Source organism: Passer domesticus, chromosome 8, assembly GCF_036417665.1.
Source record: "Passer domesticus isolate bPasDom1 chromosome 8, bPasDom1.hap1, whole genome shotgun sequence".
Taxonomy (NCBI): Eukaryota; Metazoa; Chordata; class Aves; order Passeriformes; family Passeridae; genus Passer; species Passer domesticus.
The window spans coordinates 40,939,715-40,957,931 of record NC_087481.1 but is presented as its reverse complement, the minus strand read 5'-3'; the positions used below and the strand labels follow the sequence as shown (position 1 = coordinate 40,957,931).

Genomic DNA, 18,217 nt, shown 5'->3' with positions numbered 1-18,217 from the left:
GACCTACAGCTGGCTTTCTGAGAGAAGGATCCAGAGATAACTCTAGCTACCAGGCCCGCCTCTCTCACAGCATCCAATACTGCCCCTAATATTGCTTTTTGTCAAACTTCTCTCTTCTTTGCCACTCCAATCTCCACACACAAGTAGAAAAACAAGATTCAAGCCTTTACATCTATGATACCAGCCACACAAATTTATCTTATTGGCTCAGAATGCCAAGAATCACAGTACTTCTTCAGCCTGAGGCTAGAGGTCAGCTAATGCAGATTTCCCCAAAAACACAACTTGCAACATGCTTCAGTTGTATTGCATTCACCAAATAGCTGCCTGGCTACAGCAAAAGCAGGCACATCCTCTGGCTACTGCTGTGCCCTTGCCTTTGCTTGAGGGCTCATAGTTCAGCCCAACTGCAAACCCAAATGGGATGGGGCTTTGCTGAAAGCCTGTTTCTCCCTTCAGCAGGTTTTTCCCCTTGTAGACATAAAAAATAAAATTCAGCTGAATTTGCTGAGACAATAAATTTTTGTGCTGCACATTTGTAATGTTAAATCTAGAGAAAAAAGCAAGTGTTCCTTTCAACATTTCAGTGTCCAAAAGTTGAATTAGTTGCAGGCTTTTCCCCACTCTTTGCCTTTCTTGCTAAAATCCATAATCTTTTCTTGATAAAAAGAAAGTTGATTAAAAAATGTTCTTAGAATGATTATTCTTTTCTTTAGGGAAGCGGCTGTGTTTCATTTTCCTCCCTTCTTTTCAGAGGCAGAACGGAAGCTGACAGAGAAACCACAGAGAAAGGCAACGCAGAAATTTAAACCATCTGCTTAACCATCATTTTCACTCATCATTTTTCTCAGCAAACCTTGAAATATGCAATGAAGGAGGCATTCAGCTCCTTCAGCACATCCTCCCAAGGAAGCAAAAGCAGCAGGCACAAAGAAGCTGCAGGACTGTGGGTCTGAGCAGCTCAGCTCCTCTCCTCGGACACACACACAGGGGAGGCGTGGGGCAGCACGTGTACAGAGGCCACCCCACCTCTTTGGCTGGCTCTGCTCTGGAGGTCAAAGCCCTGGGGAGGTGGAAGGAAAAGACAGCTTCTGTTGGTGCTGCCAGGCAGAGCAGGGGAGAGAGCCCTTCCCACCCAGCCCTCGGGCAGCACCACACCCCGAGGGAAGGTGCCATGTGCCAGGGCACAGCCACACCGTGCACACTGCCAGGCAACTCACCTGTGTGCTCCTGCACAGGTGACCACTGCAGCTTTAGAGTAAAAGGAGCCCATGGAGCTTAAAATTAAATGGAGCTTAAACTAAATGGAGCTGAGGAAACCATGGTGAAGACATACAGTGTGTGCACAAGGAGAGCATTTCCTGCCTGCCAGCATCCCCTGCTCCTGAGCACTCTCAGCCCATGTCGGGAGCCCCATAGATCCCACACTATGGCACCATGGCTGTGGCTTTAAAAGGACAGGGCAGTTTGCAGCCTTGGGCCTGCAGTCAAGCTCCTAATTGTGCCAGGAAAGTGACCCATTTCCTTTGCCCGTGTTTCCACCTGAGCAAGGTCAGGAGCCCTGCAGCTGGTCCTCTGTGCCCCTGGCACCCAGCTAGCACTTCCATCAGCAGTAACAATGTTCTGTAGTAAGGATAATTTGTCACTTGAATTTTGCTATTTCAAAATGTTTCATTGGAAACAAATTCCCTCCATCAACACAAATCTGTTAATCAAAATGAATTTTTTCCAATGTTTTTGTTTAAACAGGAACCAATAGAAGTATATCCAATGGACTGCATCTTATGTGTTGGGCTGCAACAGTGACTTTCAGTCTTTCAAAATCTGTGCAGTCCTGAGGCAGTTTCCTACAAACCATTATGCAGCATATGTAAATCATCTGCTTGATTCTCTGAATAAATAAATCTCAAAATTATTCCAGAGTCAGTAAAATAACATCAACTTTTAAAAATACAAGAAAAAAGAAGCCTCGTTTAAAAATGGGTATGTAACAAAAGTGAAAACATTTTTATTTGAAATTGTCAGACCCAAAAATAACTAAATAAATAGAATATTTTTTACCCCAGAAGGGAAAAAAGTATCAAAAAGAAAATTCTTGGAAGCTGCTATTTTTATTAAATGTCATCTACTGACTAGAAAAGTGTTGTGCAGGAAAATTTTAAGGCAACTTGACTGAACACATGATCTCCACACTAGAACCCATATTAGTCTAATGAGATGGAGGAAGTTGAAAGGCTGGTGCAAAAAATTTAACTGGCATAGCAACGGCATGCCCCTTCCTGTACATCAGATTAGTTCTCCACTACAGGACACACAGGAATTCATTATTTTCTTATCAACTAAAAAGTTGTTGAATTAAACAATTATGATACATAAGTTCTGCAGGATATTTTTTTAAATATTTACAAAGCAAAGTTAGACTTTAAGACAGTGCTTATCAGAAAATAGCACTCACAGCTGCAGATAAAAACACAAGATGCAATTAAAAAACACATTGACCAAGAACTGCTTTTCTTGGAAGATTTACTCTTATTCTCTCTGTAAAAGGATCATCAAAATCTCTGCAGACAACAACATCACTTTCTTAAGTTTCATAAATGGGTCCTAGTTCCTGTTTTACATCCCTTTTGCTTTCTGCAAGGATGTTTTGTAGCTTGCACAGCCTACAGCAACACTAATCACCATCTTAGAGGAAATAGGGAGCCTGAAGTTCAGGCTAAAAAAATTGAACAAGATCCTTCAAACACAAGTGTGAGAGCAGACATTTTTCCAGCTCTGATATGTCCCCTGCTAACTACTTTTTTTTTGGTTGGTTGGTTTGGCTTTTTGGGGTTTTTTTGGCAGCTCCCAAGTCTACTGGTAAACTCCAGCTCTTGTGACCTTGTTTTTCAATAAGCTGTGCTCCCAGAGAGACTATGCACATATGCAGGAAGGCTGCTTTTCCACAGCATACCTGCTCAGGTACCTGCAAGTGCCTAATAAGCCAGGCTTAGTAAGCTGTCACACCCTATTCATGGATAAGCCTGGTTTTGCTATAGATATTCTGTGAACTAGACTCACGTATCTTCCTTTTTCTTCAATTCTTTTTTATAGAATCAATACTCCAATTTAATTTGGTTTGCCATGTCACACAAAATTCTGGACAAAGGGAATGGGGATGAAAACAGTGGTTTTGCTATCGAATATGTTCTGATTAAAAAAAATAAATTATTGAAGCTGAGTATCTTCCCTGGGGGCTGTTGCTTTTAGGGTGTTCAAACAACCCTGTTCTAGGCTGGAAAATAATAAGAAAAAAAACCTCCTTAATCTCTACTTAATTTATAGCCAGATTCTACATTAGTGTTTGCTTTTGTGCTAGGAACTGGACCAATAAAGGTACACAAAATTGCTGCTGCTCATCAGAGAGGTAGTTTTAGTCCTGAAATTAAACCTGAGCACTTCACAAGTAGAAAATATTTTGTTAAGGGGGGGAAAAATTAGATCAACAAGGAACTAGTCACTGGCTATGTGTTCATTTGGAGCTCAGAGCATTCAGCAGAACTTGAAAGCAGAGCTGTCACAGCAGAGGTAGCTACCACATGCAGCAAAGGAGGAACTGGTAAAAGAATGCAGTCCTTACCTTGCAGTGGGGCTCACCACAAGAGGGAAGTGCAACAGGCTCCTCAGCAGCTCCGTGCCACACAGGAGTCCCTTTTGCTGCATTTGTGCCATTGCAGGGCTGCAGAGCAGTGCCCAGTTCTGACAAATCAGAGAATTCCTTCTGCAAAGCTGCATGTTAGGATGCCAGTCCAGACACAGGCTCTCTAGGATCATGCCCTCAAGAACTGCCTGGCTGTAAGCAGGGAAATGTGAATGGCAGGCTTCACATGGAGGTCCACAAAGGCTTATTCATAACAAGAGTTGCTAAGCTGTCTGGAAAACAGACAGCAGTCATAAGGTGAAGCTTAAATAATTGGTTTGTATCTCAGTACCTCAGTCACAATACAGATGCCTCTAGCTTGAAGGAATCAGAAACCTACCCTGTCAAAGTCTGGGACCTTGCATTCAGAATGGAATCTGAGAGGTTTGCCCCGCTATTAAAAAAAAAAGTTAAAATCAGACACATGGCTTGTACTTTATTTGGCACAAGTGGAAGAATAGCTCAGAGGGGGGATCCATCTTAAAAGACATCTGAAATGCACAGATGACAAGAATATGACTAAACCCTTAGGCTCTGGTGGCATTTTTATTTCTATTTCATGTCTTATATTTTTTAATTTCCAATAAACTTTTATTTTCTATTTTTATTTCTTTTTTTTTTTTTCTCAAATGAGATGAGAATAAAGATGAAAAATTCAGACAGACAGCCTTTACCGAATACAGGCATTCCTGCCAGATATATTCAGAGCTCTCCCCTTTCCACAGGCCAATTTTGTCCATATGGATCTTAAATAGGACACCATACCTCACAGCCTTTTAGCCTCTCTCTGAGCTCCAGAGAACATTACTTGCTTTGTGGTTCTCAGCAGTAACCCGGGCATCTTCATTCTGAGCATCTTTTGTGCTGGCACCATCCTCCCTGAGCGTCACGAGGTGGCAGCACAACAGAAGGGCTTGCAAGGGCTGCTCTTGCTTCAGCAGCCAAAACCTCACAGACCTGCATGTACACAGTTCATTTTCACCTTAGAGCTGCAGCTCCCATTTCTTTTCCTGAGACCATCTTAAAAAACGAGACAGTAGAGTACCACAGCACAAAATATAATCACTCACCTGCCTGTTGACATGCTTTCAGCTATTTAGGCATTTATAGGATTACATTTTCACACTCCCACCAGCTTCTGGAATGGACAGGTTTTAGCGGGGCACCCAGCAGAGAAGCCACTTAGAAAACAGTGGTGTACTTTGACCTTCTCCCTTTAGGGACACAGCTTATAAAGGTGTCAGCATGTAGCAGAGCAGATTGTGGATGAAGAATAAAACTCTGGGGGAAGCAAATTACCTTTAAATTTTGTCGGCATTGGCAAAAGAAAAAACATAAGGATATTTAGTTTAACAGATGGTTTTTGATACTTTCAAAATGAAACTTTGCTTTGTTTTGGAAAGGCATTTTTCCCTTGAACGAAAATATTAGTAAGGCTAGATAAAGGATAACAAACAAGAATATACTGAGACAAATTATTTTGGTGGGGAGTTCAAGTGGGTGATTTTTAGAGGGCTATTTTGTTGCTTTTAAACAAAACAAAAATCCCATTCATAAAACTTTCATGAATTGTTTGGTTCTCTCTGAAAATCCAGTAATATAGAACTTTTCAGTATCTTATTTTTTCCAAGTTGAAATTCCCAAGCTTGGGAATCTTGTTAAGGATTTAGAACCATGGGATTTTTTGGCCCTACAGATTTCTGACTTTTCTAATGAAGTATCTCTATGCACACTCATTATACTGTAGTTGTGAGCGGACAACCTCCACAGGTTGAGAAGACATTTGTAAAAATAAACAGGTTGGATAGTCCAAATGAGTCTGCTCCACATATGAATATTGGAGTAAGCATAGGGAAGAAGCATTTGTCTTCTTCCAGGAAATTGGTTTCCCTGTAAATAAGATGCTGATTACCAAGCTAAGACGATCTTTAATGGGACAATATCTGCTCTAAAATGAATGATGCTTTAAAATACTATGATTCCTAAATTTTCTTCACCCATAGAGAAGTTGAAAATATTTTTTTTAAATAATACCACATTTTTTTCCATAACATTTTGATCAAAAAATATTCATGGGAACATATTTTCAGATAACACTTAGACATAATAAGTAATATTTCTTATTCTTCTATACACCTTATCAGAGAGATTTTCAGTTTTACAGACTCCATTTCACAGGCTGGAAACAGTAGCATTAAGAATTGAAATGACATACCCAGCCAGTGGCAAAGCCACAAATAGTACCTGGGCCTCCAAACCCCAAGTCTGGAAGTCATTAACAACTCTATTTTAATTTCATTATTTTCTTCTCTGCTTAAAATGATTTGAAACTGAAGAAAAATGGGTCAGTGTTAAAATAACAGCACATTTGAAATTTTTAGCTCCCTCCATTTTTCACCTAGCCTCCAGTTTTCACCCTAGTTTCATTTTGAATCAGATCTGCCTAAATTACTATATTTTTCCCTGAGGCAGCAGTAGATACATTCCTGAGGATGCCAGTTTCAGTCCAAGGTGTCTAATATATGCATGCACTGCTCTTTCATTCCTGCCACTAAAAGAAAAAAAAGTAACATTCATTCTGCAAAGATAGCATTCAAGTTTTAAATAATGCATTTCTTTATCTCCTCTCCCAGCCAAGGACCTCATTTCTTCCAGGCCCATAGGTGACAGATGGGATAAGCAATTGCCAGGTTCCTGTGTTTTATGCAGCTGATTCATGAGGTCCTGCATCTCCTTGTCGAAGGATCTATCACTGTCACTGTTCTCAAAGGTACAGGGAAGGTCTGGGAGGGTACAGAAACAGATGAACAAGTGAGAGATCCATGATGTTTCCAGGTTTTCACATCCTACCTGTCTCAGGAATAGCAAAGAAACTCAACCTGGCAAATTTTGTTAGGTGATTGGAGCAGACTGCATAACTGTGTAGGTAACACAACTGGAATCAGAGATGCTAGAGCACAACACAGTTAACTGGGACTTGGTTGTATTAAGAAACTTCATTCTGAAGTTTGAAATGTTTTGCTTACATAATGCAAAATCCAAACAATGTGAACTACTCCAACAAATTCTGATCCAGCAGGTCAGTTAAGCATACATTTCAATGTGAAGATTGTGAGCACTCTCTCTCCATTTAAATTTAACTTTCAAATACTTTTCTGTATTAGAATCAGAAAATTAAGTTCAGAAAGATCAGAATATATTTCACAGAGAATTTCTGTGAGAAGAATCACCTATTTAAAAGAGGCAGTCATGAAGGGAAGATCTTCAACTGTGATTTTCCTGATTTGACAGCAGCAGCAGCCCTCTTAGATCTGTGATGATATGAAGGTGATAGTGGGGCAAGGGCTAGAGAGAAAAGCAGCATTTTGTTAGATATAGCAGCAGAAAAGAGGCTTTAAGACAGACTCACAAAAATGTTGACAGAAGGGACCTCTGGAGGTTACTTAGTCCAGCCTTCTGCTTGGAACAGAAGCAGTACCAAAACCAGACTAATCTAATAATCTTAAAAATCTCTGAAGGCTGACATTTCCCCTGCTCTGCAGATATCTGTCCCAGTGCTGCATCACCATCGTCCTGGTCAAAAAGATATTCTGGGCTCCAGTCTGAGTTTCTAAGGTCCAAACTTGAGTGCATTGCTTTTTGTGTTTCAGCATCTATATTACCAGGTGTTTGATTTTGTGCTCTGAAAATGCCCTTTAACTACTTGTGGGTTGATATCAGATTCCTCCACTAGCCTTTTTGCCAGCTAAGCAAGTCTGTCTCCCTTAACTCTTCCTTGTAGAAGAGATGCTCTAGTCCTCAATAGTCTTAGTCATTATTCAGACATGAAACACTTCAAACCAAATATCATTTTGGAAAAAATTATTTCTGTGTACCTTAATTGTGTTAACTCTACTTTATCTGGCTGTAAGACGCAAGCTGCAATGTCATTGTCATCCTATTTCAGATTGGAAAATATCCACTAGATCTTGTATGGAGCAGAACCAAATAATTCAAAGTCTCTGATCTGCCCTGACCTGTCCCCAGAAGATATTGCAATGCAGAAGAGATTTCTCTCTGCCTCATTTATAAAGCTATCATCTAGACACAAAATTAAGATGGGCACTGATTATCCATACAACTAATATCCACTCTATATTTATTTCCTTTTCCTGTGAAAAGCAAATTCAATGGAATCCTTAAGAGTCATCCTGTCTCAGTATCTTATTTTCACCTTCTTTGCCAAAGGAAACTCTGCTTGCAGACATGTTTAAGAATATGACAACAGCAGGAGTTTCTATTACTAAAGGGGACATGTAATTTCTGATCCTGGTATAATAAGGATAATACCACAAAGACAAAACAGAAAATATTAAAAAATTAAAAACTAAGAACATACTTTGTCTCCCTGATTATGAAATCTAGAATATCTGGATTTATAAGATACTTACTGCTCTTAAGAAAGTTCTTGCATTCCTAATCCAAGTCTTGCTTTCCTGTAATATATGAAGGTACATCACAAAACACATCTGGAAATCTTGATCAGATCATTCAGAATTGTCTATCCTTTTTTTGCCACCTCTTCAATTTCACTGCCTAATAGCTTCTCAAAAGCAGAAAATTTCTGTCAAAGGTTTCTCTTCTCATTAGAATCGTGCACCTTGACATGGTCAGAGAGGATTGTTTATAACAAAATCAGAAAGGGCACATCAACTTCTTTGATGTTTGTCAAGTATAAACAAAAAAAAAGAGAAAGAAATCCAAGCTTTTTAAATCTACTATGAAAAATAACATACAATTCTCAAGGTGTTTTTGCAGGCTGCTTATGTAAAATATAGATTTTTCTTACTTTCAGGGCACTCTTTTGAATAAATTTGGATTATGTTATTTCCAATAGTAGTAGGTGAGATCTTACAGGGGTATAGGTACATTTGGTATATGTTCACCACTGCAGAGGAGAAAAAAATTAAAGTGTGCCAGGAATATCTCTGCAGGGTAGTTTCTTATCCCACTGAACTCCAAGGCAGCTGTATTATAGGCTTCTCTCAAGCTACAGTTGCTCTCTAGAGAGTCACTCTTATACCCTGAAATCAAAGATTAATTACTCCTGACCTATTTGTGGAACATGACTAGATGGGAAGGAACATTGAGTGTAAAAGAATAATAAAGACACCCACAAATTTCCTAGTTTCATTCTGAAAAACAGTAAAATTACTCTTGTTCAGTGTTCCCCTTAGCCCTTGTTCCTGAATGTAGTTCTGTAAGATCAGAGCTCTGTCCTTTCCTGCCAGCCCTGCTGTGTTGGGCACATTCACTGCCTCCTGCAGTAACCATCACCCCTGGGAAGCCCAATATATCATTAAGCTTATGTATTTGCTTACTTTTCAGCCAAACCCAAAGAAATTGTTCCAGTCTTTGTCCCTTGGCATTAGATAATCCCCAAAGTAAAGTTTTTCCTGAATCACCCTTTTTTCTCAAAGATACCTTTGAGTTCCCAGTTGTTTCCAGAGCTGCTGTAGAACATCTACACAGCTTTCTCCATTCTGCATTATCAGTTTGCACAACTCTAGAGAGGCCATCTCCAAAGAAGAACAGTAAAATTCTCACTTCATGGCTCGAGTGTTTCTTGCTATAAGCCCTAAGACTGTCAGTAAAATCACTGGTTACTGGAAGCTGAAAGATCAGTAGCCTTTTTCACCTGGAAAACCAGCTGACATCAGCAGCATCAAGAGATTTCAAGTGGTGATCATTTAGCCTGTAAGTAAGGACTATATCAAATTGAAATTCCTTCTGGTCATTAGATACTTGAAAAGTTGTTAATTTATGCACAATCTTCTTCAGCAGAATTCCACAGTTCCTGAATACATAACTATTCAAACTTACCTTGCAGAAGAAATGTTGCTGCACTTATTGATCTCAAAATGGACACCGCGGTCTTGCCTTGTTTCTCTGGACCCTGTTCCATTAATTCCATTTCATAACATATTAAAACAGATTGCAATTTTGGTTACAGTCTAAATAAACTGGATCTGAGATTCAGTGGGGCCAAAGTCCACAGTGATTTGATCTTGGGCTTTGATCCAGGTGCATCATGCTGATGAGCAAAGAAAATGTTATCAGTCAGCTAGTTACAACAAGTCCTTGGCCTACAGATGGAAGCAGAAGATGAGGAGGAGGAAAAAAGGATATACCGTGTGCTAATTGGTAGGTGACAGCATGCTGTGTGTGCAGCCTGGGGAAACAGAGATCCATTCAATCTGCCTCACAACAGCTCCAGCAACTTCACTGGCCCACGCACTCTCCCGTCTCAAGCACCCGCCGTGTTTCATAGCCTCCAGTCATCAGCCTTGGCGCCAACACATGAATCATATCTTCTGTGAGGGTCCCCACTGCAGGAACTCATTATCTATCATCCTCTGCAGTCAGATAGCACTTGCCAATCCCAGATCTCAGAATGCTGCATTAATATGGACATGATCTGGGATTTAATATCTTGCTTGGAGCCATGGGAAATCAGCTGTCATTAAGACAAGAGACGCCATCTCCTCACTCTCCTAAAGCTTTCTAATCCCTAGGTCACATCACCCGCCTTCATTTTGTGTGCTTAACCATCAATGGGGAACACTTGCGACTGAAAGAAGAGTTTTTCCACATTCCAAAAAGGCAGCAGATAATTAATGACCACATTTATTTTTAGATTCACATAAGAGTCACATAGTAGCACTTCTCCAGTATGTGGTTAGTCAAGTGATTTCTGTTTTCTAGCCTACTAGATGCTTAGTGCTCTACAACAGACTTTCATCTTGGATTTAACCAAGCAGAGGGATATAATCATGAGAGAGCAGTGGTTTGCAACTTTGGTATCCCAAGCCATCAGGGATGCCCCTCTCAATTCAGATCAGTCATAAAAATTCCTATTGCCTACAGCTTAGCAGCTTCCTAACTCACTCTGAGGAGCCTGCTAAATGGGACAACCCTCAGAGCCCAGCCCTGGAATAGAATAAACAGCAAACCCCCTTTTCTCCCTAAGGATAAGAGAAAGAGAGCACAGCAGGCCATAATAACCATTGTACTTGAATGAAGTAAGGAGAAAAGATTCAGAAATGGCCAGGTTCAATCAGAACATGAGCACAATTAAAATGTTTATGACAACGAAGAAGCAGATCTAGGGTCAAGCTAGGAAAATACCCCACAGCTCTAAGAGTGAGAATTACATGAAATAAAGATTACCAATACCTGACACAATCTTCTAATTACTAGGTAGATCCATAGCACTGAAGGAGATGTAAGATCTAGCTAAAAAAACAGTCTCTAATCATAACCCGAATTCATCAATACTTCACTACAGACACGCTGAAAGCTAAAGTTCCTACTAGATAGTTTAAGTTGGATATGAAGCCCAAGCCTGGGCTTAAATAGAGGTCCTGGACCTGTGGCAGAGGGTGTGGCTTATGATAATGCCAGTTGTGTTAGAGCCATTAAGGCTATTAATGCACTTTAGGACCACAACACGGGTTTCTCCCATCTTTGTTGAGTATGTTTGCATGTGAGAACATCCCTGCTACTGGGATGGAAAGGAGCTGTTAAACTCACACAGGAGAATTAAGGTAAATACAAACCATTGGGGTAGCTTGTCCTAATTATCTTCCTCAGTTTAAGTTTTCAGTATAGAAGCTTTAGGAATTAAACATTCCCATAATGTCTGGTTCCTTCTAGAAACTTGTGCTACCTTTCCACTGGATCTACTCTTAGTGTTCTAAAGGGAACTATTTCTCTAAATTTTCAGACCAAAGCATTGCAGCTAATACAGAACCACTTGCTGGAGGTGGTTGTTTGGTTGTGTTTTACTTTGTTTTTTTCTCTCAGATGGCTTGTTTGTTTTAATCTGGTTTGTTTTTCTTTCCTTGGCAAGCAGTTTACTTCCCCCAAATAATGTCTGATAATTTTAGACCTAAATGTCAAATCAGTACTTAAAAGGGGGGGGAAAAAACACAACACCCCCCCCCACACCATTTTCTTAGTCTTTAAAAAATAATTTAAGTTATGTTTATACTTTAAAATGGCTTTAAGAATAGATGAAAATGTTTAAGTCAAAGCAAAACAGGTCAAATTGAATGTTTCTCTTTCCAATGAGTATTTTTTATTTAACAAGAATAACTTAGAAGTTAGCATTTAGTGTTAAGCATGGCTTGAATGTTTTAATTTTACTCATAAACAGATAATTATTTATATAGCTCACATTATATAACATTTTTCCTAGAGAGGAAATCAAGTTTTCATGGGAAGTGACTGAGCAGGATGAAGTGTTCTATGCTTCCCATGAGGTTAAAAGTTCAGTCAGCTTTATCCCTTGTCATGTTTACTGTACACACCTTTTCACTTCCTGCTCAAACTGCAAAATTATATGTATAAACAGCACTAAAACAGACAGGAATTACTAAAAATATGGAGAGAAAAAGAGTTCCATTAAATGGTTGGTCAGAAAGGCAGGAATGTAAAAAAACCCCTCTGCTGATGCTCCTCCTGCTTATCCACAGCATCAGGAAGCTTGCTAAGTTTGCTGGCCAAGGGATCATCAGTTAGCTATTCTTCACTGTGCTGAAACCCTGCTAAAACAAATGATCAGTGGGGAGATACCTGCAGGAGGCTGTGTGTTCAGAACTGAGACAGTAGTTCAGATCCCACTTCAATCCCTGCTTACAGGTGTGTAAGCTTGACTTCATGGCATCATGACCTCAAAGATTTACAGTCACTTATAAGTTGCTGATTTTGCCAGCAGCTAAAGGTCCAAAACATCTTAGCTATTGCTGCAGTTGCACATTGAGAAGCACAATGCCTGTAAAGAGCCAGAGAACCTCTTCCAGTGCTGGAGATATAGCTTGATAGCCAGCATTCAATATCCAAGATATGATAAATCTTGGAAGAGGAGAAAACTGCCAATCTCAGATGCCTTTTGTCAGTACAACTCAGCAACACAAACCTGCAGGGTGATACTGCAGGGCACGTACCCTGCTAGGAAAGTATTTACCCCTCTCTGGCACTCACAGAAGGAACTGATAGGCGGATGGAGCTATAAGCAGCCTAGAGTCAGGATATGTCCATTACTCAGAGGCAATTACCATCCAATTATCTATTTATATTTTATAGATACTATTTAATAGTTTCTATCGATGTCAATAAACCTTTGTCCTTTTCTCCTCTTCATTACTGACTGCAGAAATGCAGACTTGCCTCCCTCCCTGGGAGGGGTGAGGGTGAGCTTAGCAAACAGTACAATTAAGAATGATGGGTGCTAAAATGTAATGTAATGTGAAATGTAATGAAGACATCCCCTTGTGCCCATCCTGCGAGTCTGCCAGTGCGGGCGAGAGATCAGCGGCTCGTTTCTCCCGGCTCTCACCGGGATGCCTCCCCGGGCGGGATGCAGGGCACAGCAGGTGGCCCAGCACGCCGCTGCCCTCGGGACCAGCGCTCTCGGTATTTCTTGCGGCGCACGAGCAATCCCGCTGAATCAGGCGCAGCTCCCGATCAGATCGCTGCCGAGTGAAAGCATCTGTTGAGCGCAGGGCCCGGAGGCAGCCGCAGCCGGAGCGGCTCCCTGGCAGCGGCGCATCCATCACACGGCCGCGGCCAATTAGCGGCAGCAGCCGCGCCAGCCTCGTGTCTGCGCGCCGCCGACCATCGGCAGTAATTACCGAGCCACTTCGTGCCTACTTTGGATGGGAATTAATTCGAGGCCGGATAAATAATGCACTGGGGCTTGTTCAGCCCCGCGTGAAGCGTCGCCCCCGAGGCAGGGCTGGAGCGGCGCTGGCGATGCGCGGGGCGGCGGCCGGGGCCGGGCGCTGAGGCTGCGGGCAGCGCCCAGCCGGGAGCATGCTGAGCCCCAAGATCAGGCAGGCCAGGAGAGGTGAGTGTGCGAGCCCCGAGCCTCGCGGGCTGGGGACGGAGAGCAGCTGCTGGCCAGGGGAAACTTCGCGGCGGCGGTGGCGGACAGCCCGCAGCGCTGCCCGCGGAGTGCCCCCCGCTCGGCTGCAGCCAGCCCCGGCGAGGTGTGACTGTTCGGGGACAATGAAGCCTAGGAGGGGGAGACCTGTGCTGGTGTTCACCGCTGTAGTCTGCAATGTCTGGGCTGAGCAGCAGGGATAAATTTAAAAAAATATATAGTACTCTGTCCTGGGACTCGACATAGCCTTTTCAGCCCTTTATTGGTTGCTAATGCTGTGTTTCTAACGCTGAATTCATTCTAGCGGCTGGAGACAGGTGTGTCTAGTTTACCTGCAGCATCTTGGAGAAGCAGCTTGCTATAGCACATTATCCTTGCAGGGCTGGATGCAGGAGGTGGAGATACTCGTTCTGTGAGCTGCGGGCAAGACAAAAGGGAGGAAGGGAAACCTGCCCTGGGTTTGCAACAGATGCTTTGAGCAGTCACTCAGAGCTGCGAGGTGTAGTGTGCCATGTTTGCAAAACAGAGAGCTGGGGCTGGGCATAGCTGTTGTCTCGGTGTCAGGTCACCTGGAAGAGATTCTGGCAGGGGATGCATTCTATGATCTTCAGGGGCAGCATCAGTTACTCGTTTGACATGGCATTTGGAAATCATCATTGCCACTCACAAACTAATGACAGTGTCAGAGGGATGTCTTCCTGCCAGTCAATTGCAAATAGATCAGATTAATGTAATTTAGGAGCTAAAGCAAACACAGTTAGAAGAGTATGTAAAGATTAGAGTTTTCTTCAGCCACACCAGTATTGTCAAATAGGAAAGGTATCACTGGTTCTAGCTACTGTGATTCCAACACAGGTACTTTCAGCCAAATGTCACTGCATCATATATCGAAAGCCCTATTACGTGATGAACAGTCCTTAAAATACCAACAGCCCATTAAATAGCTGTTAGCATCTTGGAAAGAGGAAGCTTCCTGCCATCTGGAGGTGTCAGGATCAGATATGTACTGCCGTACCCACAGCAAAGTCATAAGTACTTATTTTTCAGTTACACAACGTATCCAGCATTCCTGTAGCTATTATAGCTCTGATGAGACAAGCCAGGTGATGCTACTACGGTCGTACAGGAAGGCTGTGTCATGCCTGCCATTCTTCCACTCTCTTTGAATCATCTGGAAGAGACTAATTTGTGTATTTATATATATTAAAGTCTAGTTATGGGACAGACATTCCAGATCCCTAGGGCCTACTCATACTTAAGGGACAAACTACAGTGTACCTTTGTGATTCAATTTCAGTTTATAGCAGCATGTGTCATTCTCTCTGTGTTTGGTTGGTTCATTAACTGTGCATAGGTAAGTTTATTTCTGAATGAATTTAGAACTCATGAAAAGAGCTGGAATTCTAGGTTTGGAAACTTCGGGAAGTTTCTTACTTTTGCAATGCTGTGGCAAAGCACTGGTAACTTCTTGCAAAGCTTACCAAGTAGGACCTAATCCTGCAAGGTTCTTCTATAGCTCTTGCTCCCAGGAACTGTAAACAAGCCATGCTAGAGATGCTGAATGCTTCTTGAAGGTAAGTGTCCCACCTTGCAAGACTGAGCTGAATGGGAAATGGCAGTTCATGCTCCCTGGAGTCTCAGTTGGGATTGCTAATGAAGATTCAGGTGATAAACAGTGGACAAGCAAAGTATTCAGAAGGCTGTGAGAATGTTCTGCATCCAGCGAGCATCAACAAGGGCACTTGATCTGCTGCAAGCTGCTGCTTGAGACTGGCTGACTTCTCAGATTAGTGACTGTCAGCTCTGCCATTGGGGACTTGGTTGTGGAAGGGAAGCAGTGTGACTTCTCTGAGCAGACAGATTGCAGAGAAGGGACAAGGAGGGATATTCAGGGTATCCTGAATATCTGTGGTTTTACTTGGGTATGACAGAAGGCAGCAATGTGGCTGAACCCAGGGATGTTAGTGTATTTACAAAGTTCTAGAGGTTCAAACCCCACTACGTGTGTTTGGCTAGCTAGCTCTTTGCTTCAGGCTTCCCACATTTGTGCAAACAGGAATACTTCATCAATTTCCATTTTATTTCCAATTCTCTGCTGAGAATGTTCCTTTAAACATGGAGTTGTGATGCCTGATACTGTCATTTTTGTTTGACTTGTAGATTGTCCTTAAGAAAGCTCCTGGGTTTAAAGACATTCAAGCTTTTGAAAATGTGTGGTTTGGACTTGAGTCTGACACCCAGGGTGTAGTTCTTAATGTCTGTGAAAGGGACAGTAGAGAACAAAGATAATTTGCCTTACTAAAAGTAGCTATCAAGTACAAGGCAGTCCTTGCTGTTCCACCACCAGCCTCACATCTATAACTCTGAAATATGCATTCAGAGGTACATGTTCTTTCCATAAGATCTAGGAAGGTGTAAAATCTCACAGACAGAAAATGTGAATAAATGGGCCTTCTGGGAAATCATTCACTCCGGCTGGGTCTAAATGGATTTTGCATTATTTTTTCATCTCATGCACAGCAATTGGTAGAGTCCAGGATCCCAAAATAAGTGGCTGCAATGGAAAACATCTATTTTCACTTTCTTCTTATGTGATAGGGCAGAAAAATATAGCCTTGCAGAGTGGAGGCAAGAGAACTTTCTGTATAGATTAGAGGGAAGGCAGTTTTCAGACTGCATCCTTCAGTCTCAATGAATGCATTTTTGTTTAATTGTTTTTAAGAGATTAAAAAAAAAAAGGCATTTGATCCTCAGCTTGAAAAGTCCCAAAAAGGTTGCCAGCCCAATTGCATTTAAATGTACTAGAAAATAGAAGTTGGACTGGCTACAGGCTTATGCATTTGTATTTTGAGTGATGTGATTGCCCTCTATAGAAAGAGAGGTACCCTGCTGCCATCATATATAATTTACACTATTTCTGGGTTCAGCACAATGTGTCTCAGTTGGAGAGGCACTAAGAATAACCCTTCTCCCCTTGTTAGGGCTTTGTACACTATGACCTATTATTTCTGTTTGTGACATGCTTAAACATATGTTACAAATTTTCCTTACAGTCATATAATAAAATGCTTTTTTCTGTTTTACTTAAAACTTAGAGTCTAGAAAAAGTGATGGGAGACATTGTGGTTAGTTAGGCTGGTGTAAATGTGCTGATATCCTTCACATGCCTGCAGCAGAACAGTTATTTCCCTGCTGGTGTGTGAAGAGCCATCCAGTGAAAGATGGAAAAGGGAGCTCTCATGTGTCTAGTGCCCCTCACCAAATGCCAGCCTAGCACCTGCAGCCCCAGCTCTGCACAGGGCAGCTCTGGTGCCTGCACAGCCATGGTCAGCTCTGGTTAGAGGGGCTGGAGCTGTGCTCAGCTATCCCAGAGCACATGGGAGTCAGCACCTTGGCACCTCCAGCCTACCAGGCACATGGCAACACCCAGTTTCCTACTCCTGGAACCAAGGTAAACAGCCCTGGAGCTGTGAACTCCTCCAAACACTTCCTGCAGCCCTCAGAGCCCACCAACATTGCTGGGAGCACAGGAGGCCCTGGCTGGGAGCAGTCAGAGTGACTGGTGCAGCTGGCAGAGCGAGCCATTAACGCGGAGCCCACCTGTGAGGGGGTGGTTCACTACCCCACATCCTTCCATGGGTGATCCTGTAAGGCAGGAGAGGCACTTTGGGAGCTCTTCTCTGGAGAGGTATGTGGGTAAAAGGCAAGGATGAGGTGTTGGTAAGTATAATTAGGTCTGCATCTCAGTTTGGTGGAGGAAGACATCTCTGAGATGGTGGGGAGCAGGAGGAGGTGGTAGTAGGGCTGCCTGCAGCATGAGCTGGGTTTTGTCATGTTGCTTTGGAGGAGCTTGAGATGAAACTGCTGAGTTTAACTTAAAATCCTAAGGCAGGAGTACAGGGACTGTGGAGGGAGGCATTGGACTGGATTTGGTGCATGTATTAGATTAATTGCCCTGAAGGCAGTGTGAAGAAATAGGACCAGACTAAAGGGTAAAGCAGGGGACAAGTAAGCTATGAAGTAAATTATGAGAGTCCCTTCTCACTGTGTGCAGCCCTAGGGACATGAATGAAGCATGGAGTTACTTTTGTTCTGTGGTACAGGGTCAGGCTCCTAGCACTGTGCTGCTCTGGTGCAGGGGTGTGTGACAATGACCTGTGTTGTAAGCTCTGGGCTCTAACTGGTTTTATTGTCTCTGTTGTCCTGATTCAGTGGTCATGTACATATGAAGACAGGGTCAAGAAAGTGATGTTTGTGGGATTCCTCCAGAGAAGGTTCACATTCTCACCCTTATGTGGTGGCATGTCCCACGAAGTAGGACATGAGTTATTCAAAGGGGTAATCCTCTCATCTCTGTAGAGATATCCCTCTGCAATTGGATTAATGGTGTATGCTGGAGTAATTGCTGCTCTTGGCAATAGCAGCTTTCTGTCCCTGCCTGAAGGCTCAGGGAGGCAGTCATTCTCCTTAGAAAAAGCCCTGAAATGTCTGCAGTTAGGCACCATCTTATTATGCACTTCAGGCACTCTGAATTTGTAATAATGACCCATAGCCTCACCTCCTGGGGAGGGAAAGGGGCATTGAGAAAGAGCAGTAATTCAACTCTAAGGGCA

General features: G+C 42.4%; 2 protein-coding genes across 40 annotated transcripts in view; one reads left to right on the top strand and one right to left on the bottom strand.

The window, feature by feature from the left end:
* Positions 1 to 11,103, bottom strand: part of WDFY4 (WDFY family member 4) — a 129,414-nt gene extending 118,311 nt beyond the window's left edge. For 12 of the 35 annotated variants that reach the window (XR_010367348.1, XR_010367349.1, XR_010367350.1 and 9 more), the window contains exons 1-5: positions 10,895 to 11,103; positions 9,542 to 9,752; positions 6,910 to 7,024; positions 3,620 to 6,462; positions 857 to 1,063 (exon numbers count right to left, since the gene is read on the bottom strand). The gene's annotated coding sequence lies outside the window, so the exon portion shown is untranslated. Of the gene's footprint in view, positions 1 to 856; positions 1,064 to 3,619; positions 6,463 to 6,909; positions 7,025 to 9,541; positions 9,753 to 9,849; positions 9,891 to 10,894 lie in introns of all 35 variants that reach the window. The other 23 variants (XM_064430707.1, XM_064430703.1, XM_064430711.1 and 20 more) reach the window with 14 other exon arrangements.
* Positions 11,104 to 11,112: 9 nt separating this feature from the next.
* ARHGAP22 (Rho GTPase activating protein 22) overlaps positions 11,113 to 18,217 on the top strand; it is a 125,893-nt gene continuing 118,788 nt past the window's right edge. The window contains exon 1 of one of the 5 annotated variants that reach the window (XM_064430742.1): positions 11,113 to 11,265. Coding sequence is in view for 2 of the 5 variants with exons in the window: in XM_064430740.1 (XP_064286810.1) it covers positions 13,535 to 13,568 (34 nt within the window). In the remaining 3 variants the exon portion in view is untranslated. Of the gene's footprint in view, positions 11,266 to 13,003; positions 13,569 to 17,271; positions 17,325 to 18,217 lie in introns of those variants that run through there. The other 4 variants (XM_064430740.1, XM_064430741.1, XM_064430744.1 and 1 more) reach the window with 4 other exon arrangements.